Source organism: Coloeus monedula (genome assembly GCF_965178545.1).
Source record: "Coloeus monedula genome assembly, chromosome: 5".
NCBI classification, from domain to species: Eukaryota; Metazoa; Chordata; class Aves; order Passeriformes; family Corvidae; genus Coloeus; species Coloeus monedula.
Genome location: NC_138785.1, coordinates 46,625,401 through 46,638,350, shown reverse-complemented (window position 1 = coordinate 46,638,350; position 12,950 = coordinate 46,625,401). Strand labels below are relative to the sequence as shown.

The window sequence follows — 12,950 nt, the reverse complement described above, 5'->3', positions numbered from 1 at the left end:
TGACCTGTGTATTCATATGAATACTCAGAAGTGGTATTCAGATTTACAGACAGGTTGCTTCATATTTTAAAGGACTAAAGTTACTTCAAGAATCAGTGGGGATATTTTTGGTGGTGGGACCGTTTTTTTTAAACTTTTTTTTCTCCCCCTGTAGTTGCAGAGCTGTGAAATTAAGGAAGTACATCTGTACTCAAAGTGAATAAATTTCTCAAGTGACTACTTTTTTATTTAAGTTGGTACTGTAGTATTAATTAAAAATGGAACTGTAATTAAAAAACCCAATATATTTTCAGCTATTAGGTCTGTGAATTCCTCCTTACCATCCCCAAAGTGACATGCTTTAGCAACAGTAAGGTGACATTATTAGAGGTCACAATCCAAACTCAGAGTTTGACAGATGGTCTATTAATTGAGCTACCCCTCTTTGGTGAGCAAAAAATTATCATAAGTTTTTACAACATTCCCTTAAAACAGAGGTTGTTGGAAACCATTGGGATGGAAAATCTGTTGCTATTTCAGTTGTGTATCTGGTAAGATGGAAAATTTTTCAAGTCTACACAGATGGTAAATAAATTTCTGCTACATGAGGCAGTTCCTGGAATAAAGAAATTTTCTCAAATAACAAGTGCCAATTTTTTTCAGCAAGACTTATTTTTAACTTTCCCAAGGACTTGTTGAGAGAGCTGGAGAAGTGTCCTTTCACCTTCAGAATCCTGGTCTAACTCCAGAAATAGCTTCTAATGTCATTCTCAGCACAGATGAGTTTTCTTTACACTCAAAAAGACATTTCAAAACAAAGATCAAAGTGCCACAATAATATGTTGCTGCTGGTAAACATTCCCTCTGAAGAGAGTGGCTAAAAAGTAAGAAATTTCTATTTCAACCCTAAGACAATCATCGGTGACTAACAGTGCTGACATTTAAGCTGTCGTTATTATGCTTCATGAGGCAATGCTGTTGACACAGGAGAGCTTGTCCTCCATGGACTAAGCATAATGGAAAGGATTGAGAGAGGGAGACCAGAATCAGGGACAAAGTCACTGCAGACTCTACCCACTAAGGAAGCTGTGAAAAAAACACGTAATAGTTAGGTTTGAGTACACATTTTAGGCAACTGTAGAAATGAATGCTGGACAAGAGGTCTAGGAACCACTACCACTACTACAGAACTAGCATTTGGGACTGTTTGGGACCACTCTCCCCTCATACCAAAGTGGAGCAGAGTCATGCAAGTCGCTCACCCATTTCACCAAAAACTTCATATTCCCTTCCTAATCTCTTCATGTGACTGCACAGCTCTGCTTGTCTGCTACCTTGAAATCAAACCCTGCAAAATGATGATACTTGCAAGGAATAAAATACACCTTATTCTCATATGACCAAGTAACCTTTCCCTTATGTGCACATAAGCTCCAAATGGCTAAAATTCTTAATATTGTACTCAGCATAGTACATGAAGTAAGAAAAAAACCCCAAACAACAAATTTGTGAAAAGGCAAGGGTAGAGGTATCAATGATCTTAACACCAGGGTGTTAAGAGAAGACTAACTAGAAGACACGGGATGAAAAAGGATGTTTTTGTGTCTGACAGACAGTATGGATGACCTAGAGAAAAAAAAAGTTATGGACATTCTAATCTAAGGATACTGTTACTATTCCCAAGAGAGTAAAATTCAGGAATATATGTATTTCTTCTGAATCTGATTAAAGCTGGTTTCCCCACTGTCATAACTATTCATAGGCTTCAGTCTGCAAAAGCACAATCCATTGATTTAAAACATATCTTGCAAAAGAAGCTACAATAAAATTAAAACACAACATTTCTAAAAGCTTAATAACATGTTTGTGAAATGTGATGAATTATAAATCCTGCAGAAGATTTACCCAAAAGAATATTAATCAAGGTACTAATATAGAATAACTTCTCTCCAAATTATCTTTGATACTAGTAATATTGATAAAGAACTGGAAACGGAGTGGTCAACTAGGAGTCATTTTCATGAGCTGAAAAATCTTTGTGCAATTAAGATTTGCGTTATCACTTCACATAGAAAATACTGATTTTCACCTCTTTATTTTCTAGTCTTATTTCACCTCTTAGACAGTGGAAAAAGATAGGTCTTGAGAGACTATCTCTTCTCTTATTTACTCTCTGGCAATTTTGCTTCCTATCAAAAGCCTGAACAGTACAGTGTTCATTTACCACATCATCTTGTCATCATCTACCAAGTAGTAGAGAGTATTTGTAAAGAGGTGAGTTTAACGTGCTGGAATAAATTCAGTAGATGTATTGAGGTGTCATATGCACATAGAATCACTACTAAATCTGTGTTAGATAAATACAGTTTGGCTTTTATCAGAAGAAAAGTGTTTTTCAGGGAATCTGGATGTAGGAAAGTAGTTTGATTTAGATTACCAAATTTTGGCTTGTGGCCATGTTTTTTCATTTTCAATGTAATAAAGGTGTCAGCTTTTAAAATATTTTGAAGCTAAAATTACTAAGCCATGAGTTTTAGCGCTGCTGAATTTTTTCATGCTTTCATATCAAACAGCCATGAATCACATATCAATGATTAGTAGTACATGCAAACTGTCTTTTTTAAAGAAGTTTGAGGATACCATCCAAGAGATTAAAACATACCATGCAAGAATAGAATCAGCATTTTTTGGATGGGTATATGAGATAATACTTTACCAAAACATTCAGGATATTCAAACAGAAACTGTTGTTGAATTGGATCTGCTGTGTCAAAAAAAGGTTTAGGAAGGAAGCAATTTACAGAAAAGGATAAATAAACTTCTGTTTAACATAAATACTCTACATATTGCGTTTGCTATTCTAAGTCTTAGGTAAGACGAGACTGCAAAGACAGTGAAAAACTTAAGATATGGAAGTTGTTGCTGTAAAATGACACATTATTGAAGGACATCCTCATGTTACAGTGAGCCAAATTCTCATTAGTGTTGTGTGCATAAGCAAAGTTCTTATATTGCATTGTTGTAAAAGCCTCAGACATCAGCTGTGACAGAGTTATGAAGAGCAGTGAGGATCTGGTATACATTTGCCACACATTTACCTCAGCACGCACAGATGCTCATGCATGTATTGCTGCCTAGATTTTTTTTCTAAGGAGGCAGAATTTATCTCTAAATTGGAATTCATAACCATTTTTGGCCATATCCTCTGGAGTTTGGAATAGTTTTTGGCAGCACAAGAAGTATTGTTTCACTTTGTTTAGCCATATTCAATAAACCCTGTGTATTATCTGTGGCATAAACCTCCTTGCCTTTACAAACCTCTTATGTCACCTTTGAGACAGAGCAGTAAAAGGAGATAAGCATGAGCAACACATTTTTAGGTGTTTCAATGGTATCTCCCATTGTGATGGGAAGCAAAAAATAAAACCCAACCAACCAAAATAAAACACCACAGAAAAACCCCATGATAAACACTGCAGATGGCACCCACCTTGCTGCAGTTCACCTCACAAGGGTGTTTGCTTTTAACTATTACATGGGAATTGGTAAGACACCTGCGGACTAACCCACCACCAAACTTCTATGGTCAAGTACTCCTTGATAGCAGTGGCAAAGACTACATTGTTGTAAAGCCTCAGCTCCCAGAGCTGGCCATGGTAGGCTGTTCTTCTCTGTCTCCTTCTTTGACACAGCACCACTAAAAAAAACTTTTGATTTTAGCACAGGTCATGTCTGTAGTAGACAGTTGTGCTCAAAAAGCTGCTCTGCCATAGCTATGGCTTCAAAGGCTCTTTAATAAAGGCAACAATGCTCTAATACTGACTTTTCTGATTACTGCTGTAAGTTCCATTTTTGGATGGAAGCTGTATCTCAATGTGCCTCTTGGACCTCTCTGTTTTCACTTGAAGGTCAATTCAAAATGAACATTATGCTTGTGAAAGTGCCAGAGGTACAGCTCTAGGAAGCAAAGTCCTTTTAAAAATTTTTTCTTTAACTGCGCTGTGGACGGTAATGTCATGTAATCCAGGGTGTTTTGTTCAAATGTCTTAACTTCACTTCCAGTTTGTTAAAGGTTTTACATACTGTTCATTCCTTCCAAGACCACTTCCCTCAAAAGTTTGATGTTAATTAAAAATCTGGTGTCATTTTAGCTAGTGGTCATTGGTCCATTTGACATGACCTAACACTGACAATTTATAGACTGCAAAGAGTAAATAATTGGCCAGTAAGGAGTTTCATTTCAAAAAACAAAATGAAAAACATTTTAGAAATTTTCTTCCAATCAGTATTGCAGAGCTGGACAAAATTAGAAATCTCTGATTACACACTGCATGAAACTCTAGACTGGTCCCTAGAAGCATGTATATGATTTTGGTGAAGCAGTAGTGTGTGACTACGAACTGCTTATAAATACAAACACTTTCATGACCATTTTAGGTAGCTCAGCTTCAAGCATAACTTGATGTGCCACAGTCTCTTGGTTTGCAGTCTAGACAACACTGTCAGCCTTGAAAATTTATTGCTGAACACTGTCACAAAAATGTGCCAAAGTGAAATTTGCATAAAGGTTATACTGTAATGGCCTGGCAATCATCCCATCCTGTTCTGAACTTGTTTTAAATATTTTTCACATTGTTTGAAATACATCATACTACAGTCCAAACATAAAGGAAGCCTGTGGGAAAGCATTCTTTAGCTTCCCAGATGGAGATAATATTTATGATACGTATTTTTGTGAGAGTAATAGAGAAAATTCGTGGTCATGTAACCACAATAATAGGAGTGCTTTATGACCACCACTTTCTACTAATTACCATAGATAATACACATCATTTTAAAAATGTAAATCCAACTGTTTCAGTCCATTTATATTTTTGAACCATATTTTCATTATTCAATGGTAAATTTAGAAAGCAAGTTTTCAATACGGAAAAGAGAAACAAATATTCATGACAGCCAAGAAGGTTTCATTTTTTTTCCAAAGAAATCATACTATTTGTTTTGCTTCACTTGCATCTCTTGCCAGATTCTTCCCAATGCCTTCAAAACCATGACCATTTAATAGCAATGTGCAAATGCAGCAAATTCCTTGTGGTGAAGCAACTGTGGATTTCAGTAATAATTGTCCACTGTACTAACACTACAGACTGTAGCTCTGAATTTTGGGTTGGAGTTAACCTTTCAAAAAGCTGTTGTGGTTTAAGATCTCTCATCAATTTTTGATGTAGTTCATATTCACATTATGAGTTTGGATAAAGAGATCCTTGCTCTTCTCTAAAACCTTTAGAAAATTTGAGAATCTTTAATAACCTGTATAAAGTTTGAAAATTGCAAGAGATTCAGAAATGGAACAAAAACAAATCCAAATTTCACACTCGATAAAATAGATTTCCACAGTTTGAAAGATCATCTTTAAAAAGAGGTTATCATATTTCCAATATTTGCATTTACCATTGTCCTTTACAAGACTAAGAAAATAATTTTCTAGATGCCAAGATTATATTATTTATCTCTGTATATGAAAATTATGCTACTCTGGCATAAGTGCAGATCTCAATTGTACAGGAAATATAGTTAGAGAACCATATGACTTGAAAGTAATTTTACTATGATAATACCTCTATAGTAACTAGCTTCTGTAGTCTCTAAAATTACAAATTATTATAACACCCAAGTTCAGCGAGGCATTTAAGTACACTCTAAGAACGCAGTAGTTCCACTGATATCCATTAATGCTTTATTACTGTCTAGATTAAAGCAGCTGGGAGTTGGTCTTCAATGACATAATGAAGACCAGAAGCCTTGGAATTCTACAACCATGAAACAACATTCATTACTCTCCACACTTTCAGGATTTCTAATGCTCATGATTTTAGAGGGCAGATTTCTTCCCTGGTTGTTGGATTTCTCCACTAGAATATTTGCAAGATGACTATCCTTCAAAACAATGGGAAAAGAAACTGTGAGAAACAACTGCATTTATTTATCATATTTTGCAAAGGAATAATTAAATAATTGGAAAATCACCAACTTTTAAAGCTGTCATCTTCCTCTGACTGACACATTTGCAGACTGCATCTCAGAAGAAGGTAAATTTAATGCCCTGTTACAAAATCAGAATACAACAAAATGCATATTGCCATTTCAAATTAAGATTTCCTGCACATTCCTATTGTTTTTATTAGTGCTTTTATTTTCTATGCTTTTTTTCTGTGTTAACCTGTCCAAGTTATAGTTGCTGTGCAACCCTAACAAGCCCACATCCTATAACTTATGTAGCAATAGTTCAGAAAGGAACCCTATGAAACCAGCTTCTATAAAATAGAAATAACAAAACCACTGTAAGAGTCTTTAAAGATAAATTTTAAAAAAATTATGTAAAAAAGAATGAATATCAAATTATCACAATTCAAAAAAGACAAAATTGAGGTAAAGAGAGATAAGACTTCAAAAAGACATACTGGTGACAGGGCTGGAAATTCTGGTATACTAACAGCAATAAAGTAAAAAAATCTACACTGTTTGATATTATTATTCACAACAAGCTCATATTATTTTTAGGTACTCAGTTTAAAAGGATCATTCAATGTGAATGGAAGAGATGGCACAGAAACAGCTGCAAAGAAACAATTTCAGTAAAACAGGTACCTCTTATGTTTTTTTTGTGAAGCTTTCCTACTACCTCTACAGGTACCATAGTATGAGCCAGCAAGAAAAGCTCTGTAAATTTCCTGTGAAATTAACTTACATGGTGATACAAATGGAAGCTCCTGGAAGAGCCCAACTTTCTAACTTGCCCTAAAAATCATAGTCTTAGCGTTGTTAAACAAAATTTAATTCTGATCGCAATGGACGAGAGTCAGCCTCCACATGTCATGGACATGCATAATACTCAAAAAGCAAATATGGATGGAAAGTCTGAATTCAAGTAAGTAATTTTTTTGCTTTCTCACATTATTATAATTATAATTGTTGAAATAAAGAAATAAAATTTATTGCAACAGTACAGGAAATGTAAACCCATGCTTTGAAAACTAACAGCTTTCCTGTGGGGAAAAGGCACTGTACCAAAGACCTATGTCACCCCAGGTAACCTTCTATCCATGTTTCTTTTGACATTTACTGCCAGACTTGTGATAATCTTATTCTTAAATTAATTTTCATTTTATTGACACTGGCAGCAGCTGTTATGCTGACATTAGCTGTGTCCTTAAGCATCCTTTGCAAATCACACAGTATTTGATCTAGAAATCTGGATTAAAGTAGTAGCAATAATAATGAGCATTAGGAATAGCCCTGACTGTTATATTCTTTGGCCTTGCAGGAATGACTTTGAGATAACATCAACTATTTGAAACTGGAAAGCTTCTAAGCAGACCACCATGAGGAATTACATTGTCCTGCAGGAGAGAGATGAACAGTCACAGTTGTATCTGTAGCTGTTTTCTTCCCATTTATATTGAATGATCTCTAGGAATAAAATCTAAAAGGAAAGAATGGTGGAAGAACAATGAAATATACAGAACAAGCCAAAATTTGTTTCGTAAGTGGAGTTTGTTGATGTTTCACTTTTTTTTAAGCTTCATGGATTTTTACTCAAACTATTTAGAGCCACACTCTACAATGTTGACTTTCTGCTTCTTTACTGATTCATCATTTAAAAGAGCTGTCTGAGCCTTGTTTTAAAAATTGCATTTACAAAATGCTGATTATCATCGGTTACAAAAGCACACATCTGTGATTGCATTTGGGAAGTGAGAGGGGAGAACTTACTGCAAAACTATATTCCTCAACCCACCTTTTTATGCTGGTGCTGAATAAAGTATTTCCTTTTTGTGTTGAACAAGAACTGAAATTAATTTATTAGAATTCTGCTGCATTTGTGCACCTTCTCAATATGCCCCAGCAAGGATTTTCCTGTCTTTGCCTAAGCTTGATGAGATGAGCAGCTTGGCGAAAATATAAAATGGAGCACACACAAAAATTTGACTGATTCTGTATAAGATAATGGCCATTTTCTTCCATTTAAAAATCAGTGCATAATAACTAAATAGTCTCCTGTAGTTGGTTTTCTCTCAATAGTTGTTGCTCTTCTGGTTTTGTATAATACTGTTTGTTAACAGCTCTGTTGCTTTATATATATGAACAAACACGTGAGCTGCTTTTATACCCCAAGCATTACAGTTTGCTCTTTAGTTCCAAAGATTATTCCATATACAATTCTCAAGTAAAGTGACCATTTTAAAATCTAAATTTATTTAACCCAGGAAAGCATACAGAAGGGTCTAGTTGGCGTATCCACATATACTTAATCCACTTATGTTTCTACTACTCTAAACCATTAATAACCATAAACTTCAAGTTGTGGATGTACTGAATTGATTATCAATCAACACAAAAACAGGAAATCTTGATTATTGTGTATTTTTCAATTAGACCTAATATCATTAACTTCTCACAATTAAATTCAGGTCCTTCCTATTTCCCGGCCTTAGGAAGTCTTTCTGAGAAAGCAAAGGAAAAGAGGGTGCTGTGCATCCACCATTTGAACCCTTGTGACTTGAGGGAGCAAAGAATGCTGCAACCACTGGGCGTGTTTGCAAAAAACATCTTCAGTGTCAGTACATCCATCATGACTAAAGCAATTTACTGCAATGGAGGTAGTGGTGGTCAAAGATGGTAAACTTTAAGCCCTTAAGCCCTCGAACCTGCATCTGGCTGCAGAGCAAGCATATCACATCTGCACTGCCTCTCACCTCAGCTCCAGTTTGAAGACAGCCGATCTAGAGATAAGAGGGAAGGTCACGCTCTATTGCCACAATTAAAAACAGTTTAAAATATGTTAACAAGGAACAGATTTGCAAAAGAATTTAGTACCAGCAAGAGTAGAATGGTGTCTACTCAAAGGTCCTAAGTTTTAGCTGTCATGAAAGTGCCTGAAGATTAGCACCTTTCTACGATCACCCAAGGTTCTACCTCAAGATTTGGGTCCCCAAATACCTTTAGCAATTCATCTCCGTGTGCCTTTTCCCATATTCTGAGCTTTATGGGCACATGATTATGTACAACTAGAATTGACACTGAGCATTAATCAGACAGTGGTGTGTTTTAGGCCTTAACTGCACTGTTTGAACTGCTGACCTTGAGAGAAAAGGTTTTATACACCATTCCCAATCCCTTAAGTCTTCCTGTCACTGCAAAGCAAATACTTGGCTTTTATGGATGGATTCAGTTTCAAGTCTGCAATTTTTCTAATGTTTTCTTAAAATTACAAAAGTGGCTTTCAGGAGAAGTTTGTAAACATAGGCACATTTTTCATTGCACACTATTGCAAACACAGACAGGCTTTTGTAAAATAGTGCATGGTTAGATATAAGTGCTAAAATCCCTTATGCAGGAATGTTGTTTGTAGAAGTGTCCTGTAAGCTTAGAGATAAATAAAACCACAAACAATAGCAGATCATATCTTTCCCCTTTTGCCATTCATGTTACAGTGGTTGGCAAAGATTTCCTTAACCAAAGCAGAATGAGGTCTCCTTCAGTTTTACAGACTCTAACCCCTCTTAAATTACATGCAACTTTGCAGTTGCTGCAGCCATGTAATGCTCAAGCTTCCTTGGAAAAACTTCTTGTTTTGCTCTTTTTTATACTCATCTCCTTTCTTAGTTTTTCTCACCATTAGTCTCAGTGGAATTTTTATAGTCTGTCTTTAAAAATATTTAATGGCACAAATGCAAATCATACATACATTCTCAAATATTATTCCCATGAGTGTACTTTTGAAAGATAAGTATGTGACCTCAAAACAAGATCCAAGGAGATACATGGAAACAAGCATCAAATCAAAGCTATAAAAAAAATATAGCTTTCTTCATCTTGCTAGTAATATGAAATGTACATATCAATAACTATACTTAAAAAAAGAAAATTTGATGCCAAACTAAAGCAGCTGAGAAATGGTTATAATAGCCAATAGTTTTCAACTATGATGTCCATTTGGTTAATTTTCTTTTTTTAAACTTGAACCATTTATATTAGCATTTCTGGTACTGGTAGTCATGTTTTTGTTTCTTTGTTGTAACTCTGAGATATTCTTACTGCAAGATAGTTGACTATCTTAAAGTCTTAAAGTTTAGCATTAACTGTGATTGCATGAACTACCAAAGGAAGACTGGCTTTGAGGGCCTCTGAAACCTTTGGCAAAAGTTGCTTACAGCTTCTAACCATGTTAATCTAGTGTTACTATTACCAAAGGGTCTACACAAGAAAGCAATGGCCAGTAGCTCAGGATGCTGTGTGGGCATGGAGTACTTCAGATATGCGGATTTGTGCTTTAGTGAAACAGCAACTGAGGCACTGTAGCTGACAGACGAAACCCACACTGTTGGAGTCTCCCCCCCTGCCATGGAGCCCTGGGAGAGGGGCCCTGGGGGGGAGACACGGGGTCTCCCTGCCCCTGGTCAGCCTCATTCCCCATTGGTTGGTTTGTGTTCCCTGATAACGCCAAGGACCCTGGGGTCCCGTGACTGCGGAGTTCCTGAGCTGAGCCCCGGCCATGCGGCTGGAGAAATAAACATCTCTGAAACATCTACCACCAATCTGTCCATATATACTTCGTTTCCACGGGACTCCTGGTTTGAAATATGCGTGTTACAGTAATCCCCGCTGTAACACCACACAATTAAAAGAAACCAGATGTATAAAAAAAACCCACCCAGACAAAAGAAGCTGGATGATGTCAAATAAAAAAAAAAGGCAGAGAGAAGTAAACAATTACAAATTGGTTATTAGCTAGAATAAGCAGCATAGCTGGGAAAGCCAGACTTTAAGATGAATTCCATAGTGCCACAGTCAGCATATCTCCTTCCATTAAAGCCAGTGGGAATTTTCTTGCCAAGGAATCTCTCCATTAAAATTTTGTAATGATACCCTTCCTTACTTGGTGAAGACAGTGAAACTCTGGTTGCTTTAAAATTACAAAATATTGTTTCAGACTCAGCAATACTTGTTTTTGCAAGAACATATGCTCATGGGGCTGAGCTAAAAACCAAAGAACTACTGCAAAATATTTCCACTCCTTTTTTTCTATTTAAAAATCTTGTTGCATTTTTTTCCTTGTACTCTCTTTTTCAATAAGGCTTCCAAACCCCTGGACAAAATCTGTTTTCCTAAGAGGAAATAGATAATGATAGCATCAGAAAACAAAAAAACCCCCAGAGAACACATGTACTCATTTATACTTGAACAGCATATATATAACATTAATATAACAATATATATAAAGTGAATGTAAGGTACCATCCAGATTCATAGCTCAGCCATTGTCAGACCTTAAAAAAAGCTGCTAAAATTCAGTTGTAGTATAGTCATATGTGTCTTGAAAATGTTTGAACTTGATAAATCAAGTTCAAAAAACAATTCCCTTTTCTCTCCAGTGAATGAGGCACAGTATCACCATCATCAGAAATTGGGGGAAAATATTTGAAAAAAATCTCTGCAGTCTACAAACATCCTACCTTTCTTTTGCGCAGTTTCACTTCATTGTCTGAATATTCGTGTGTGGTCAAATGATTCCTTACATGTAAACACTGAATGTCTTCTGCTGAACTGACATTTGAAAGGCATTTGTTTTCAGGGGCCACTTGAGGTTCTGTGAAACCACTTTCATCCAGACCATTTTCCACTGCCGGGATGCAAGAGCAAGGAGAAGATTGCATAAGGCAGTTGCTGGGTTCCACTGCTGTACAGAGCTGTCCATCACTACTGGTGTATGATTCAGAAGAAATCCCACTCTCTACCACATTGCACTCAGACTTTCCAAGGCCGTCTTTGAAAGCATCAGATTTCCGGCGCTGTTGTGCAATTACAGCAGTATGAAGCAGCTGCTTCCCAGACATAATAACTTCTTTCACATTTGGAGAATTGATACAATTTTCTTTCTCTACATCTACTATTTCATTTAAGACTTCATAATTACAGAGCTCCAGGCTTTGGCCAATGCTGCCACAAACATCTTCTTTTTTCATCTGCTCTTTAGGAACTGTGTCACATCCAGGTTCCTCACTTGTATCTCCACTTATTCCAGATGATTCAGCTGCTTTGTTACCCTCTGTTATTGGTACCATCTTTGTTAAGGAGCCTGCTCCATTTAAGCTGTGCCCTTCATCTGTGGGTTCATTTCCTACAGCAGTGATGTGGTAATTAACACTATCCAGGTTGAGTGCAGAATAGTCATCGTCATCATCAGACACATGGACTAGAGTTTCTGTGCTGGCCTCCAGAAAATGTTCCTCATCCTCATGGTTATCATTTTCATCCACCTCCTTTGAAACATTTCCCAGTTGCTTTTCAGGGAAGCCAGTTACCTCTCCACTATAGCAGCACTCTGGAAATGAAGCACATTTTTCTTTCCGGTCCACGCTCAAAACCTCATCTTTTTCCATGCTTGTCTGCACGTTATCAGCTACAAGACCGTGACGACATGCTGTATTATACTCCACAGACTCTGAAGCCAATCCCATCCACTGGGTCACATGCTCTTCCCAGCTTTTCTTTCTGATTGCTAGAGACATGTCATAACAGTTCAGCAGCACACTCCAATGTACCTTCCACAGAGGACCAGAGGAGATGTCATGGCTGCTGTGCACTGCTCCAGAGGGAAAGAGGGTTTCATCATTTTAACATCTGCAAGAAATAAAAAAAGACTGTGTTATTGAATCAACTCCAAATAAAAAAAAAAGAAAGGGAAGGAACAGTTTAAACAAAAGTGTAAAACAAGATAAGACTGTGGGACCAGAAGGACAGGAATTTAAAAGACTGTTTTGTTTAAAGTTTTAATACTTTTCATACAAAACTTGACGGCACTCATAATTCAGCATAACATTTTTTTCTGATTGCTTTCCAATATGGAGTAAACAAAAATGGTATAAACAGGCATATGGACAAGCAAGTAGCTCCAGAGACAAAATTTT

General features: G+C 36.5%; 1 protein-coding gene across 1 annotated transcript in view; it reads right to left on the bottom strand.

Annotated features, from left to right (window-relative positions):
- DLC1 (DLC1 Rho GTPase activating protein) overlaps positions 1 to 12,551 on the bottom strand; it is a gene marked incomplete at its 5' end in the record, with an annotated part of 203,640 nt that extends 191,089 nt beyond the window's left edge. Inside the window, one exon of the mRNA XM_082282373.1 lies at positions 11,496 to 12,551. Coding sequence (XP_082138499.1) covers positions 11,496 to 12,551 — 1,056 coding nt within the window. The remainder of the gene's footprint in view (positions 1 to 11,495) is intronic.
- Positions 12,552 to 12,950: the final 399 nt, after the last annotated feature.